We start from the raw sequence: 16357 nt of genomic DNA, 5'->3' as shown, positions 1-16357 counted from the left end.
ATAAATTTCCTTCTAACCCTCACAGTTTTAAAAGAAACAAGCAGTGCTGTATTTGACAGTAAAAATATTTTAAAAAGATAATAACCTGGATTTCAAATGTGAACTTTGATTAGAATTTCTAATAAGCTTGAGTTGTTTTTGAAAAAGTTTAAAATCCCCTTTGTATATTAACAGGACTTATATAGCTATAAACTTGAAATTACTTAAGTCAACTATCATCTCACTTGCCCCTTGGAGTGAAAGCAAGAGATTAGCAGGTTTTTGTTTGAAACGAGGTCAATGGGTTAAGCATACTTTCTTAGTTAATTTAAAATCTTTTTCTACGTGTTTCCTTTTTGCCGACCTCTCCCTTCCAGCCCCTTGGACTTGGATGATTGTAATTAATACGCGTACAGTTTTTAAAAATTACCCAGGGTATTTTTCTCAAGTCTTCTGCCCTTTGTGTATAGATAGGAATGTTCTTATTTTCCACCTTTGATTTGCATTCACTCCAGGTTCAGGTTCCTGGAGAGTGCTGGTAGTCTAGGTGTTGACTGGTGTTCATCCCCTGAAAGAGACTATCTTAAGCTGACAGGAACCTACTAAAATTGGAGTTAAAAAAATTCAACCTTATGTGCTAATTTTCCTTTTAAATAAAAGGGAGATGAAAACAAAAGCACAGAATTGGAAATTAACTGTAGTAAAAGGAAAGGAAGACATGGAATGGGGATAGCATGTTTACCTGTAAAAGGAGAAAAAATTTTTTAATGAATCGGGAAAAATTAAGGGGAAAAAAAACCATGATAAACAGAAATCGAAAAGGATCAGAGAAGTCAGAAAGTGACTGGAGAAAAAGTTAGGAGCAGGAAAGGAAACACAGGGACATATTAAGATTTTAGGCTTTAAAGTTTTAATTCTCAAATGTAATATTTGCCCAGAAAATGTTCTGTGTCATAGATAAGCCTTGCTCATTCAGAAGTTAGTTTTAGGATTAAACTTTTGACTTTTTTCTACTCTTCCATATTTATAAATAAGATATTTACATAGTTGAGAGTATTTCCATAAATAGGAAAAAAGTGTGTAAAAAAATGTTGTGAATTCTAGAACTTAGTTGTATTCTCTAAATAGTAGTATAAGTAAATGATAAGATGGTCTTAAGTCTTTCAGAATTTTCTACCTTTAGGCTTGTGTACTCTAATTTCTAGTGGTGCTCTATTACTATTGCATCAAAATTGGAAGGAAATTAAGCTTTCTAAGCACATTTATTTATTTGGCTGCACAGCGGGGCTTGTGGGATCTTAGTTCCCTGAATAGGGATTGATCCTAGGCCCTTGGCAGCAAAAGCTCCAAGTCCTCACAACTGGACCACCAGGGAGTTCCGTAAGCACATTTATTTATAATTAATTTTTTGGAGTATAGTTGATTTACAGTGTTGTATTAGTTTCTGCTGTACAGCAAAATGAATCAGTTATATATATTCATGTATCCACTCCTTTTTAGATTCTTTTCCCATATAGGTCATTATAGAGTATTGAGTAGAGTTCCTGTGCTATAGTATGTATATGTCAATCCCAATGTCCCAGTTTATTGCCCATCTACCCTCTTGGTAACCATAATTTGTTTTATACGTCTGAAACATTTATTTTTGAGTTAAACATTTTTCACTGTATAGAAAAGTTGAGCAGATAAGAGGGCTCACCAGAGTGTGCTGAAACTCTTATTAGAATATTGTCCTCAGGGAGTCCTCTCCCTTGCTCCCATTTGCCCTGGTCGCTTGCCTTCTGAAGCTCTGTCAATATTTTAGACTTGCCTGCTTGGAGAAGACAGGATGGGTAAATCCTTTTTAAAGTTTGCCTTTACCGTTTGGCATTTGACTGCAATTACAGTATTACTAAGAGGATTTGTGCTTAGCAGGAACTGATATTTTTAAAATAGCCTTATCCCTGGTCATTATTCAGTTTTTCAGGACAAAGGGATTAATTAAAGGCCTTTTGCAGCTAGCTTTTTTGTGATGATTTTGTTTCACATAAATCGGGATCAACTTCATTTCTGAGCATGATTTTATAAATAGACTTCTGATACCAGGATAGATGCTTTTGCAGTATAACATATAAAGATTTCCACATTTTACTGAATATAAAAATCAGTATCAAATGTAGCTGTGGTCCCCAAAGACATAATTTGTTTTCCCACTAAAGTTCCATGACAGTCACTGCTTTATTTCTGGGTATTTGAGAATATTGGATCATGTAGAAAGGATGATAAAACTGACAACCAGGACTCAATCTTCCTTCCACAGGACACCTTATACTCATCATTCCAAATATTAGGTTAGTAGTTGTGAATGTGGGAAGGCCAGAGACATGTCTATTCATGCAGCATATTCCTTTTTATAATGGGAAAATACCTAAACTGGAGGCTTATCCATGGTCACACAGTGGCCTGTGCACAGTATCAAGTCTTAGACCTGGGATCTTGAGTTCAGAGATTATTCTAACCCTCAGTCCCCACCCCTTCTACCTCCCCACAACTGGATAAACTAATAAAAGACATTTTGTTTTGGTTTAGTATAAGTGTATTGGGCATTTTAAAAATCCTTTCAGAAGGTGAAACAGCTGATAATACCTTAAATTAGTTGGCTGAAAACGTAAAATAATTTTTTAGACTGTACCCCTTTTTAGTAGATATTTTTAAATTGTAGATTTTTAATCAAAAAAAGTAGTAAGCTCTATGGAAATGCCTGTTTTAATTGTATTGCCTGTTATATTTTAATTCTTTCAAAATTAAGAATAGTGTAAACAAATTACCTTTAAAAGTTAAAAATTTAATAAGTGGATTATACAACATTTTGACAGTGAGGGGAGAATCATGGAATTTTTACCCAGTGGTAATGGCTAGCTAATAATTCTTTGACTTAATAAATATATTTCTAGGAACCACATTTAAAATTATTAATTTCTCACATTTTCTCTATGTGCATGCACACAATTACATTAAACTAAAAGATTATTAGAGGAGGAAATGGCCAATCCAAAAATCACTGTAGATGGTGATTGCAGCCATGAAATTAAAAGACGCTTACTCCTTGGAAGGAAAGTTATGACCAACCTAGATCGCATATTAAAAAGCAGAGACATTACTTTGCCAACAAAGGTCCGTCTGGTCAAGGCTATGGTTTTTCTAGTAGTTATGTATGGATGTGAGAGTTGGACTGTGAAGAAAGCTGAGAGCCGAAGAATTGATGCTTTTGAACTGTGGTGTTGGAAAAGACTCTTGAGAGGCCCTTGGACTGCAAGGAGATCCAACCAGTCCATCCTAAAGGAGATCAGTCCTGGATGTTCATTGGAAGGACTGATGCTGAGGTGAAACTCCAGTACTTTGGCCACCTCATGCGAGGAGTTGACTCATTGGAAAAGACCCAGATGCTGGGAGGGATTGGGGGCAGGAGGAGAAGGGGACGACAGAGGATGGGATGGCTGGATGGCATCACTGACTCAATGGACATGAGTTTGAGTGAACTCCAGGAGTTGGTGATGGACAGGGAGGCCTGGCATGCTGCGATTCATGGGGTCTCAAAGAGTCAGACACAACTGAGCGACTGAACTGAATTGAAAATACTTTCACTTCAAAATGCTTTTCATAATACAATTTTTAAAGTATCAAAGCATGAAAAGTGATAATATATTCTTTCCAAGTTTCAAAATAAGACAGCTTTTTAAATCCTAGAAAGGATAAGGAAAGTAGTTCAGAACATGAAAGAAGTGTTGTCCTTCCCATATTATTTCTTTTGAGAGCACCTGATATACAGATAGGTAAACTGTTATATGAGGAGCCAATGATGAGAGAAATGCTTTCTCTGTTAAAAGGTGAGCCACACATTTCTTTTTGGATAGTCCCCTTCATTAATGCGTTTTAAGTGATTGCATTCACGGAGAAGGTTTTAAGGTTTCGGCCCTATGCTTTCTGTTCTAAAGCAGAGTGTCTGTAATTACTTTGTCTAGGATTTTCAGAGAGACATTAATTTCCTGTTTCTGCCATGAAAGGAGAAGCTAGTTATGCTTATGAATTTTGTGTGGTTTTAGAGTAAAATTGCAGCAATAAGTAGCCCGGAGAAAAGGGCAAGGTAGATCTAGAACTTCTATCCTTGGCAGAGAGAAGTATGAGCTAAACTTCTTTGGTTAGAAGATCTCTTATGGTATAACAGCTATCTCAAAAGGCACAACTTCCATTATGGTGGACTTAGAGGTAGAACAAACTGGGTAAAGGTGTAACTTTGGGACTTCAACATAGTGCTGAAGTGACGTTTGTGAACCCATTGGAACCCAGATATCAAAGGAGCAATGTAGAATGAATAGGGAGAGGACAGAGGGGCCAGAAGATTGGGTATACACAAAGAAAGACTAGGAAATAGACTGTAGGAAGCCATTAAGCTGGTCCCGTTCGATGTGATCTGCAAGAACCTGGGGTTGGAAGGTGGAATGCCATTACAGGCCATGGTGCCTAGTCCTCGTGAGACACTGGATAGGTGGTCATACCTGAAGTTCCTTCAGTGGCAGTATGCTTAGCGGTATACTGCTCTTGACTTTGGGAACATGGACCTGTACCCTTTTTACTAGAGTATTTGTGAAAAGCCAAGTCCCTCACGAGCTCATTAGTAACTATATGTTGTACACATATTAAGTGCATTTTCCCCCTGCATAGACTACCGACTGTGAGTCCATTTTTATTTTTTGAGAATATTATGTATACAGCTCTGCAGGTTTTGTCATTTGACATTTTAAATGTCTGTGTTACTGCATATGGATTAATCTCATTCTTTTTGATTGCATATGTTATATAAGAGAGTTTGTTCAACCAGTTTCATATTGATATGTGAGTTATGCTCAGTTTTTGTGCTCTTACAAATAATAAGGCAGTGAATATCCATTAAGTTGTCAGTCCTGATTACAAAGCTTTTCCTTATATTGGCCTAAAATCTTTCTTTTAGCTTCTACTTACTGGTCTTGAAAACAGGTGCCATCTTTCTCCTGCGTCTTCTGTTGAATTGAAACATCCGTAGTCTGACCACTCTTCCTATGATTTGGATCCCTTTGCTGTCTTCTGGACATGATCCACTTTTTCATCTAAAGTACAGTGGTGGAATTGAGCACTGTCTTAGTTGTGGTTTCACCTGAACAGAGAGGGTGGGGTTGTCTGTTCTTTTAACTTGGTCCACAGTTTTATTAGTTCTGAAGACTGTCATATCACATTTTTGGTTCGTAGTGAGGGTAGTCAGTTAAAAGCTTTACATTTGAAGTTTGTGGATCCCTGGAGCATTTGATAAAAGCTGTGGACTTCCCACCTCCCACCCCAAATGAATTAACACAGTCATTGTTGGAACTTGGAACTTCACGTGTTTCATGGGTCCCTAGTGTTTCTGTTTTGTTTATGATTAGGCTTTGTTGATTACTTTGCCAAAGTCATAAGTTCTCTCATTCTCTATCAGTGTTGTTACAGCATCAAAAATTAAACCAGAAATGGTCAGTCTTGGCATTACTTGGTGAGTCTGTTGCCTCCTGGTTTGTAGTGCTTTCTTACATGCAAGTGCTAACAGTTTTTCACAGTTCAGGATCAGTCTCTAGCTAACTGGTTTGTAGTTCAGAAATCTGTCTGGTTTCTAGTCCTCTCCCATTTTCATGATTCCACACAGATTACAGAAAGCAATTAAGCAGCCTTATCTGTGAAGCCTCCTAGGATCTCAGGACGTGATTTGCGAGATCAAATGACTTGAACTTGGTGAGAATATCTAGCTGGTTTTTCTTTTTTTCTCAGCCATCTTGGATTTAAGTTTCTTCTTAGTCATTATGTTTGATCTTCAGATTGGAAAGAATATAATATTCTTAGCTGAGAATGGAAATAAGATAGGAGGGTGTTTCTCTTTATCTTTGTAAATATTACATTAACCATGTCACCCAGGGGGGAATTCACTTTTTCCTCTACTTTTTTTTTTAACTTTAGCCTCTAAAATGCCATTTATTCACTATCTGGCACTTTGTAAAGTCACAATTCATCCTTAGGCTTTAGCTTTGTTCACAATATTCTTAAAGCTCCATTTCATTCTTCATAATACTTGGTTTATATGCCTGTTTTTTTTTTTTTTACCATCTGTTGTAAATGTTTTTTTAACATCTGAATTCCAGAAAGCTCTCTGTGCAGCACATCAGATTTTTTAGATGCTTTCCCCTTTTCTTCCCCTCATCAGTGTGTTTTGCAGTTATGCAGTCAGCATTATACTTTTGAGAGCTTCCAAGCTTTTTCAAGCTTCTTTACAGTTCCTGATCTTGGAATTGATCCTAATTTTCCTTTGAAAATCTTGAAATCTGACTATCCAATATGGGCAGCATTCCCCTTCCTTTTCTTTTTTGATCTCCAGACAATATGGCTGCTTCCTTTAAAGCTTCCTCCTACTTGCATGTCACCAGTCATGCTTTCCTGGTGAAGATTAGGTACAAAGTACCAGTTTTTCTAATTTCTCCTCCAGTTTCTGGAAGACTGAATTTGTACACAAACCAAAAGCACATCATCAGATGCACTAATGTAAACTGAGTGATACTCAAACAGATGTCCCCTGGTCAGTAATAATAGCTAATAGCAGCTGTAATGTTTTCTACACAGCCACATGACAGGCACCATACTAAGTACTTTCCATATAGGATCATCTTGCCCATCTCCTACCTTAGGGTTATGAGGTTTAGGTGATACTGTTGTCCCAATAATACAGATGAGAAAATAGGCTTAAGAATGTTTAGTCACTTGCCCAAAATCACACAGCTTGTGAGCGGGAAAGTCAGATATTTCCTAAATCAAATTCTTAATCACTGTACTGGGCTGTTTGATGCAGTTCTGAATTACTATGCTGATTCTATTACTTTAAAACCTGTGTAACTGTCAGTCTACTGGCTGTGCACAGTAGGCACTTAAATATTTAATTTGAGGTTTATGTTTCTTGTTGATTTCCAGGATATTGCCTTTTAGCTCTTAGAAATCAATAAGAAAAAGATGAGAAAAATGGGTGAGGCACACTATTAGTTCATAGAAGAAACAAATGGAAAATGAAGATTGGAAAAGATGTCTTTTTTTAACTAATCAGACATTTATGATGGTTAGGAGCCCCACTGTTTGAATGACAAGACTCTGTAAATGTGACACATGAAAAAGAATGCAAAAATCTGGAATACCAGAAATAATCACTATTAACACAAGCAAACATACACAAAATTTTATTTAATTGGGATACCAGAGTACTATTGCCTTTTAGAAAATATATTGTGATCGTTCCATGGTAACAAATAGTCTGTTTTAACTGTTTGTATGTGAAGTAAAAGTAGTAGAGGATAAGACCTCAGAGCTTAATCACTTTTCTCTTTACTGAAATTGTTTACCGTTATTATTTACTCTTTTCTCTTAGAGGAATCATTAGACTAATTCATTGAAACATGTTAAGTGTTTTTTTGTTGTTGTTAATAAGCGTGTCATTTAAAGAGTTTTCTAAAGAGTGATGGAAGCAGTGTTACAACATACTAGAAATTGAGCCTTGGAATAAGACTGTCCTGGTTGAAGGTTCAGCTCGCAGCTCTACTAGTTTTAGTCATGTAAATAATTTGGGCAAGTCACTTAACATTCCAAGCCTCAGTTCTCTCACTAGGAGACTAGTTATCACTCTCTCAGAGGAGGAATAATTTAACATGAGATGCACACATAAAGCACCCGTTGCAGCAGTAATGTCAGTTTTCTCTGTTTTACAAAGACATGGAGTTCTCAATCTTTTTTGTGCCATTTACCCCTTGGCTAGTCTGGCAAGATCCATGGAAGGACCCTCCCCACCCACCCAGAATAGTGATTTTAAGTACATAAAATGCTTAGGATTACAGAGGAAACCAACTGTACTGAAATACAGTTATCAAAATACTTCAAGTAAACATCTGTAGTGCTTTCTGTTTCAGATACGTTTTTTTGGACTACAGTGGGAAGTGAATGAGAAAGATAGAAGGGAAGAGAAAGGAGAGATGCAAAGAAGGAAAGCAAGTTCATAAATACATATGCCTGGTTTTGACTCCCTCCCAAGCTGTCATCCCAGATTTCCAACAGGCTCCTAGACATTTCCACCTCAGCATCCTTGTTTCCCTTATCAGTACCACTCTCCCTATCACCTAGTTCTAAATCCTCAAATCACATTTGAGTCCTCATTTCTTCATCTTATCGCTACTTCAAATCAGCCACACACTTCTGTCAATTTTATCTCCACAGTGTCTAATTCTACCATCCAAATGGTAACCATCCAAATCCTAACCCTCTTACCTCATCCTTGTCATTACGATACAGACTCTTTCTGCTTGGTTTCCAACTTCCTACTTCTTTCACAAAATATCCCCTGAATGTTTTGGACCAGTTTGATATTTTCTTTATCTAAAGTTCTATAGCACTCAGATGTGCTATACAGCTTCATACTTAGCTGTCAATTGCCTCATTTACTTAAAATTGGTAGATGTATATATTTTTTATTTCCCCAAGTATATTCTAAGTTCTTTGAGTGAATGGACCACATCTTCTGCTTTTTAAAAAAATCTCCCCACAGTAGTTAGCATAATATTTAAAAGTTTCATAAGATCTTAGCAATCATAATTAGGTAGTTCCAACTCTAAAAACAAAGGAAAAAGTTTGACCTTTTGTTGTCAACTGAACTATTACTGTAGGAGTTGATGATACTAAACCAAGATTTTATGTCTAAAACCAACTGAGAATTTTTTTGTGTCTTTAAATTTTTACCAACTCAACTAACTTAATTCCTGAGATTATTCAGTCATGATTGTTCTTACAGTGTTCCTTATGGTTAACAAAACCATGGCCAAGGTTTCCTCTGCTGTGAAACCTCTACTTGTCCTTCTATAGCCACCACTTGTAGCCCAGGGCCTGACATAGGTGACTAATAACATTTTGTTAGAGGAATTTAGCTTGTGCCTAGAGAATAACTTGTTTACTTGAAAAAGATTGGGAATGTGCATTAATTACTACAAATACAAATTATAAAAACAAATATAAGAGATTTGTTAAAAATAGAAACTATATGATCTTAACAGGAAATCAGTTTTAGGAAAGTAGCTTAGAATGGTAAGCTAATCTTAGTGGGCTTTGATATTTTGCCATTGATGTTCTTTTTTCTTTTCTTTCTTTCTTTTTTTTTTTTTTTTGTTAAATTCTTTTACTTGTATTCTTAGGTTAAGACATCAGAATTTTACAGATACTCTCGACAGCTGCGCTATGAAGTTGACCAAGCATTGAATTACTTTCAGAACATTCACCAGCAGCCTCTGTTGGATATGAAATCAAGCCGCATCCGCTCTGCCAAACCCCAAACTACAGTATTCCGAGGCATGATTGGACATAGCATGGTTAACAGTAAAATACTTCTCTTAAAGAAACCAAGAGTCTGGTGGGAACTAGAGGGCCCACAAGTACCTCTGCGTCCAGACTGCCTTGCTATCGTCAATAACTTCGTATTCTTGTTGGGTGGGGAAGAGCTGGGTCCAGATGGCGAATTCCATGCTTCTTCCAAAGTGTTTAGATATGACCCAAGACAAAACTCCTGGCTCCGAATGGCAGACATGTCTGTGCCACGTTCAGAATTCGCAGTTGGTGTTATTGGGAAGTTTATTTATGCTGTAGCAGGCAGAACCAGAGATGAGACTTTCTATTCAACTGAGAGATATGACATCACCAATGATAAATGGGAATTTGTGGATCCTTATCCAGTTAACAAATATGGACATGAGGGGACAGTGCTCAATAACAAGTTGTTTATCACTGGTGGAATCACCTCATCTTCCACTTCCAAGCAAGTATGCGTGTTTGACCCCAGTAAAGAAGGGACCATAGAACAGCGGACCAGGAGAACGCAAGTAGTTACCAACTGTTGGGAGAATAAGAGCAAAATGAATTATGCCAGATGCTTTCACAAGATGATTTCATACAACGGCAAGCTTTATGTCTTTGGTGGTGTCTGTGTGATCTTGAGAGCCTCTTTTGAGTCTCAGGGATGCCCTTCCACAGAAGTGTACAACCCAGAGACTGATCAGTGGACCATCTTGGCATCCATGCCAATTGGTAGAAGTGGCCATGGTGTGACTGTGCTGGACAGACAAATAATGGTTCTTGGAGGCCTTTGCTACAATGGTCATTACAGCGATTCTATTCTCACCTTTGATCCGGATGAAAACAAGTGGAAGGAAGATGAGTACCCGCGGATGCCCTGCAAGCTGGATGGTTTACAAGTATGCAACCTGCATTTTCCAGAATATATTCTGGATGAGGTCAGACGTTGCAACTGATGACATCTTTCTCCCTTCAAAAAAGCCAAACAAAATCCATTTGTGACAAAGTAGTTAATTAAAAAACATAAGAAAAACCTCACCAGTTTTACTATCAAAGCCATTGGTCTAATATCGTAAAAATGTTTTCATTCTGTGCTAGCATCCTTTTTTTTCTTTTTAGTGGCCTCAAACTCATGCAATAAGTCAGTTGTAAGTGCTAGCTCTTGAAACTACTTCCAGAAGCAGTTTAATAGAACAATTCACTTATCTGGGAAGTTGATGTTATGCTTTAAACATTTCTTTCAAATGTCAGTGTAGGAGTCATGCATCTTCTAAGAGAAGACCTGATAAGTGTCACTGGATGTAATTTCAGTTCCTATCTCTAGCTGAAATCTTTTTGAACATTTATTTCAGTCTGTTAGACTTTTTGATTTTATTATTTAAGTTTAAAACTCTTGACCTTTTTGCATGGCTTTTTGCTGAAAACGCAAAAGTATAAATTTTCTACAAGATTAACTTTTTTATATTCAGAACACTATTTCTAAGCTGCCTTCTCTTACCTGCATTGTGTTAGTGAAAGCATATCCATACTTGCTTACATCTTATGAATATATAAGGCACATCCCCTTTTATGCGTGGTTAGGATTCTATATTTTTAAGCTAGTGCACTTGCACACACAGTTTGCCATACGTGTTGTATTTTAGATGTAACGTCTTTTCATGTATTAACATTTTTAGAAAGATAATAACTGGAGTCCTCGTTTCGTATCAGAGTAGCCTATCTTCAGTCCATACTGATTCAGTAATATTCAAACTCCTTATATTCCTGAAACGTATGGTTTTATGAAAGCTAACATTTTATGTTTTACTTTCAAAAGTAAACATTAGTGTTCCTTATCGATGTATGTCTTCTTTTTGAAAATGTTTTTCTTTGCAGTCTGTTTAATGTTACCCTGTTTTTAGTGAAAATTGGAGTGGTATGTGACAAGGCCTGGTCCTGCAGCGTGCAAGCACTTTTAAAGAGAACTTAGGTAATACCAGACTCCTAAATAAAGGCCCCTTCAAAGTAAGTGCAACTCCCATTCTTTGCATTCAATAAGGCTGCTGCATCTGTTATTGAATGGAAAGTAGCAACTTGTGGAAAATTTGAGCTCAGTTTTGACTTCGAGGTAAGGAATAGAACTATAATATTAACTGGTCATATCTTCTTGTTTATTTAGTACAAAATATTTAGTGGCGCTGGGGATGTAAGCCCTCAGCTTTTGTTTTATTTACTGAGAGCTACTAGCATGAAGGATAGTAACCTCCAAGTTCAGAGTGGATCAAGAATAACTGTTCAAAATCATTCTTAAGTGTTTTAGGATTAGCCGCACCTTTCAACTCTTTCAACTCAAAGGAAAAACATATAGTTGTCAAAATTAAGCAAGAATAACCAGGGAGTGGATCATTCAAATTGATGCCATTTTATCCTGAGTAGAGTCTATATCTGATACTAGATCTACACTGGCAAAACTTGCCAGATCTTAGATGTTGGTGCAATATTGCAATGCCTTCTATACGGCTGTTGTAAAAAGTTTCGAGTTTCACCTTTTTTTTTTCTTTCCTTTTTTTTTTTTTTTTTTTGCTGCTGCCACCACTGAACATAAAATGGAAATGCGAAATCATGGAAATGTGAAGACTTGTTTCATTTTTGCGATTAAAATAGACAACTGAAAAAGACCTGATTTTAAAACTCCACGGCTTGAGGCATTTGAGTTTAAGAAACAGTCAGGTACAGAAGTAGTTTTGTTTTTTTTAAAGCAAAACATTGGGATTGGCTTTAGAAATAAGTGGTCCTCATTCTTGTCTTTTGCTGAAAAACACTGAGACAGGGTACCCCTATCAGGCTTTTACACTCCCGTGGTGGTTCTCTTTAATTGCTTAGATATGACTCCTGTTATGGAGAAGGCAATGGCACCCCACCCCAGTACTCTTGCCTGGAAAATTCCATGGATGGAGGAAACTGGTGGGCTACAGTCCATGGGGTCGCAAAGAGTCGGACACGAGTAAGCAATTTCACCTCACCTGTCATTTTAGTTTCTAAAAATTAAATTTGATATCTTGTTTCCCATGGTTATATAGGTAAAAGTCTTTTTATACATCTGAAAAATCATTTTTAATAATGGAAAACTAGGAATTAGGTGAGCCATTTGGTTCTTTTTCTAATGTATTAGTTGGTGTAGTGTTTTATATGTGTGCTATCTTACTTTAAAGAAAATAACAATGTCTTATTTTCCTCATTGTTGTCTTTTGCTGAAAAAGACTGAGACAGGGTACCCCTATCAGGCTTTTACACTCCCGTGGTGGTTCTCTTTAATTGCTTAGATATGACTTCGTAGCCCTAGTTAAAACCCACTCCAGTGTTCTTGCCTGGAAAATGCCAGGGACGGGGGAGCCTGGTGGGCTGCCGTCTATGGGGTCGCACAGAGTCGGACACGACTGAAGCGACTTAGCAGTAGCAGCAGCCCTAGTTAAAGTAAGATGGAACAAACAATTGAATATTCTTGGTCTTCATTGTAAAAGCACAAGGCCAAGATGAAAGTTCATGTTTTGGAAAATTTGTGAAATCTTAACTTGAACTAATTTTGGGTTCAGCTTCACACGTGAGTCATGTCTGACCTGATGTTAGCTGTAATCAGTTTTGAGCTTTAAGAATAGTTGTTATTGCTTGGGTTCTGAATGTATGAGAAAACTCTTCTGTTTATTTGTAGTTCTGACTTAGGTTATTTTAAATCCATGATTAACATACATTCCCTTTTAAAATTATGGTTTAATTGCTGAAAGAGATTTATTTTTGTTATACTAGACTATGGAAAATTTTTTCATAGAATTTTTTTCAAGTTTATTTTTTGTGTGCTTCATTTGGAACCATTTTTGTTTATATACATTGTATGTGCTCAAAATAGTTTTTTTTTAATTCAGTAAGATTTAAAACTACAGTGTAACACGTTGTGATCTTTGTGTATTTTCACTTTACATTTTAAATGCCAGACTTTACAAAAATAGCTGATCTTTATTAATTGCATCTTAATTAGAAACGTTTGTTCTCTTCCATGTCTTTGACCTTCTAAGTTTTTATTTTAGTCTGCTTAAAGAAAATCCTTGCACTACAACCTTTTCATAAAATTCAAGATTCTCACATTGAAGGTTTTGTATTGGAAGAAATACTACTGGTTTTTAAAAAGCAAGGCTTAATTAATAGAATTATTAGCATTTCTTGAGACAGCTTTCTGTGTCCTCACTACTCTGTGTGAGTGTTACTATAATTTGTGAAATACTGACTGAGCCCTTCACTTATCTTTTCTGAAGCAGCACCTTTGGACACCTCATTCTGGGAAGCCTGCTCGAGTTATAGTAAAGGACACACACATTTGTGTGGGGAGAAGTGGTAAAAAATGGAGAGTTGTGTCTTAATTACATGAAACTAAGCTTTAAAATATTTTATAACAAATTATTTGAGCTGCATAATCTAAACATGTCAAACGTTCAGTGGGACTATTTTTATATATGTATATGTGGTTGTAGGTCATAACATTTCAGTTTATAATATAAATTGTTATTTCAGTTTATAAGCTATCTCTCAGAAAAGACTAGCTCTTTTGAGAATACATAATTTAAAGTTTTAGAGTGAAGTAAAACACAACATAGATAATAGTAAAATTAGATATAAATGAGGGCTATATGGCAGTAAAACTGCTAGTGCCATTTTTCCTCTTTGCCTATTACACATTTTTTATTTTATTTTTTTTTGTACTCTGAACATTTTTAGGGATCATCTATCAGATTAGAGTTGGTTTGGGAATAAGTATCTTCTAAAAAGAGATTTATCTTAAAAATGAAAGTCCTGAAAAATTAGTTTATCAAGAGTTTATAAAGTCAAATATTCCATAGACATAGACTGGAATAGGTAAACTCATGAAAGTCGTATCCTTTCAGTATACCAGTATAACTTCAATATTACATGAGTAACACTGAGAGAATGCCATTAGATTTGTTCCCCCTTAATATTGGATTTTCGTTTTACATCTTTGGGAACAACTACATTAAGAACCTTATTAATCAGTATATCAGTAAGGATTAGGTGTTTGCTTTCCGAAAGAATGTTCCAGTGAGGTGATCAGAGAGGTTATTTTCTATCTAACTTGTTTATGCCCTGTACCTCTTGGGCATACTTTGTCTATAGAAGAAATATTTTGACCTTTAGGTACATTTTGGGCCAGTAGTCAAGTAATCCTAGGACTGATTTAAAAATCTTAGACTAATTTAAGGTTTGCCTTTTATACCTATTTTGAAAGCCTTTACATTTCTGTCAGGTAATTTTTCCCATGCCGTGAATATAATCTATTCAAAACATGTTTATGCTATCCATTCTGTTTTTAAATTGAAAAAAATGTTAAAAGTGTTTATGAAGAAAAGTTTAAATAAAATATTTTCAATCTTTAAAATATACTTCCATCTCTTATTATTTACTATCTTGATATAATCTATCACTTTCAAAGTCACTCATGACTTGATTAACAGTATACATTTTATATTCCTTCAACCTGCCAAGGAAGTGCCACAAAAATGTAATTTCTACTGATGCTTTCAGCCACAGATTGAAATGAGAGCATTTGAGTGAAATTATTTACACTTACATGCAATGGAAATTTTACAATGAAGCCAAGTAATTAAAGTTCCACTAGCAGAATTTTGCAGAATGGAAATAGAGAACTAATAAATAGCATTTATAAGCCCTCAAGCTTTAGTTTGGTGATTTTTTATTTTCTTTAGCATTTTTGCCTCATTGTTCTTAAAGGCATTTCTGAAATTAGGGAACCCAGCAGAAATGAATCTGCTACAACACAAGCACTTGGGTATTTTTAGGCACGTGTGTGCCTCCATGGATCTTGGCCTCAAGCCACCTTTCTAGCCTATTTTGTTATCACTTCCTGCACTCCTTTCTGTTGTGATCTTTGTATGTTAATTTCCAGCTTCAAATCACTTGCCTTCTTTCCCCTTCCCTGCTTGCAAAATCCATTTATTTTGCAAAGCCCAACTCAAATACTCTTCTCTCCTCCTGAAACCTGTGTTACTTCCATTGAATTAATTGCCTCTTCTGTACTCAACACATTTATAGCTCTTATTTCATTTTGCATACTAGTTGGGTATAATTCCTTCCACAATTAGATCATAATCTCCTTGGATGAAGGGACCATCTTTTATTCCTTTTTGTACCCTCATACCTAGTGTGATACTTTTTGTACATAATAGGCACTGAGCTACATGTTTATCGTAGCATGTGACTAATTCTACCTGAGCTATAGAAAGATGCTGTAGACATTCAGAAGAGGGAGATAATATAGTTCCCCAAGGTTTTTGTCTCTGCTTTTTTCTCAAGTCTACTGCCTGTCCAGTTTCACCCACAGCTATGGCTTCACCTACCACTTCTATTCTAATATCTTGTAAATCTGTATTTCTCAACCGAGAAATATCTCCAACTATCTCATGAACATGTCTTACATGTTTTATAGGAATCTCAAACTGAACAAGTACAAACTTGAATGCATTATCTTCCCCCCAAACTTGCCCCTTGTCCTGTATTCCCTGTATTATTATGTGGCTCTATCACTGCCTGAGATCGTTACAAGTCAGAAATCTGGAATTGTCTACCCTTGCCTCTCCCACTTCTCCCCAACGTCTTGGAGCTTTCTCTCCGATCTTCTACCTCCACAATCCATTTTCCACTCTGCTGCCAGAGGGAGCTTTTAAAAGGTTAATCTGGTCCTGAGATTCAGCAGCATTTAATAATCCCTCTTCACCATAAGATCCAGACTCCTTAGCATGCCCATTGGACCTGTTCAGTCTCTCTTGTGCCCAGTTCTCCAGCTATGCATGATGCTGGGAGTTCCCTGAATATGTCATGTTTTCTCCAGTCTTCCTTCACACATGCTCTTTCCATCTTCCTTTCCTGGCTAACCCTTTTCTTGACCTTCAAGAACCAGCCCGAGCAT

At 36.4% G+C, this 16357-nt stretch overlaps 1 protein-coding gene across 1 annotated transcript in view; it reads left to right on the top strand.

The window, feature by feature from the left end:
• KLHL15 (kelch like family member 15) overlaps positions 1-13993 on the top strand; it is a 32579-nt gene extending 18586 nt beyond the window's left edge. Inside the window, exon 3 of the mRNA XM_027533236.1 lies at positions 9234-13993. Coding sequence (XP_027389037.1) covers positions 9234-10343 — 1110 coding nt within the window. The 3' untranslated portion in view covers positions 10344-13993. The remainder of the gene's footprint in view (positions 1-9233) is intronic.
• Positions 13994-16357: the final 2364 nt, after the last annotated feature.

Source organism: Bos indicus x Bos taurus, chromosome X (genome assembly GCF_003369695.1).
Source record: "Bos indicus x Bos taurus breed Angus x Brahman F1 hybrid chromosome X, Bos_hybrid_MaternalHap_v2.0, whole genome shotgun sequence".
Lineage (NCBI taxonomy): Eukaryota > Metazoa > Chordata > Mammalia > Artiodactyla > Bovidae > Bos > Bos indicus x Bos taurus.
This window is presented reverse-complemented; position numbering and strand designations above follow the sequence as displayed.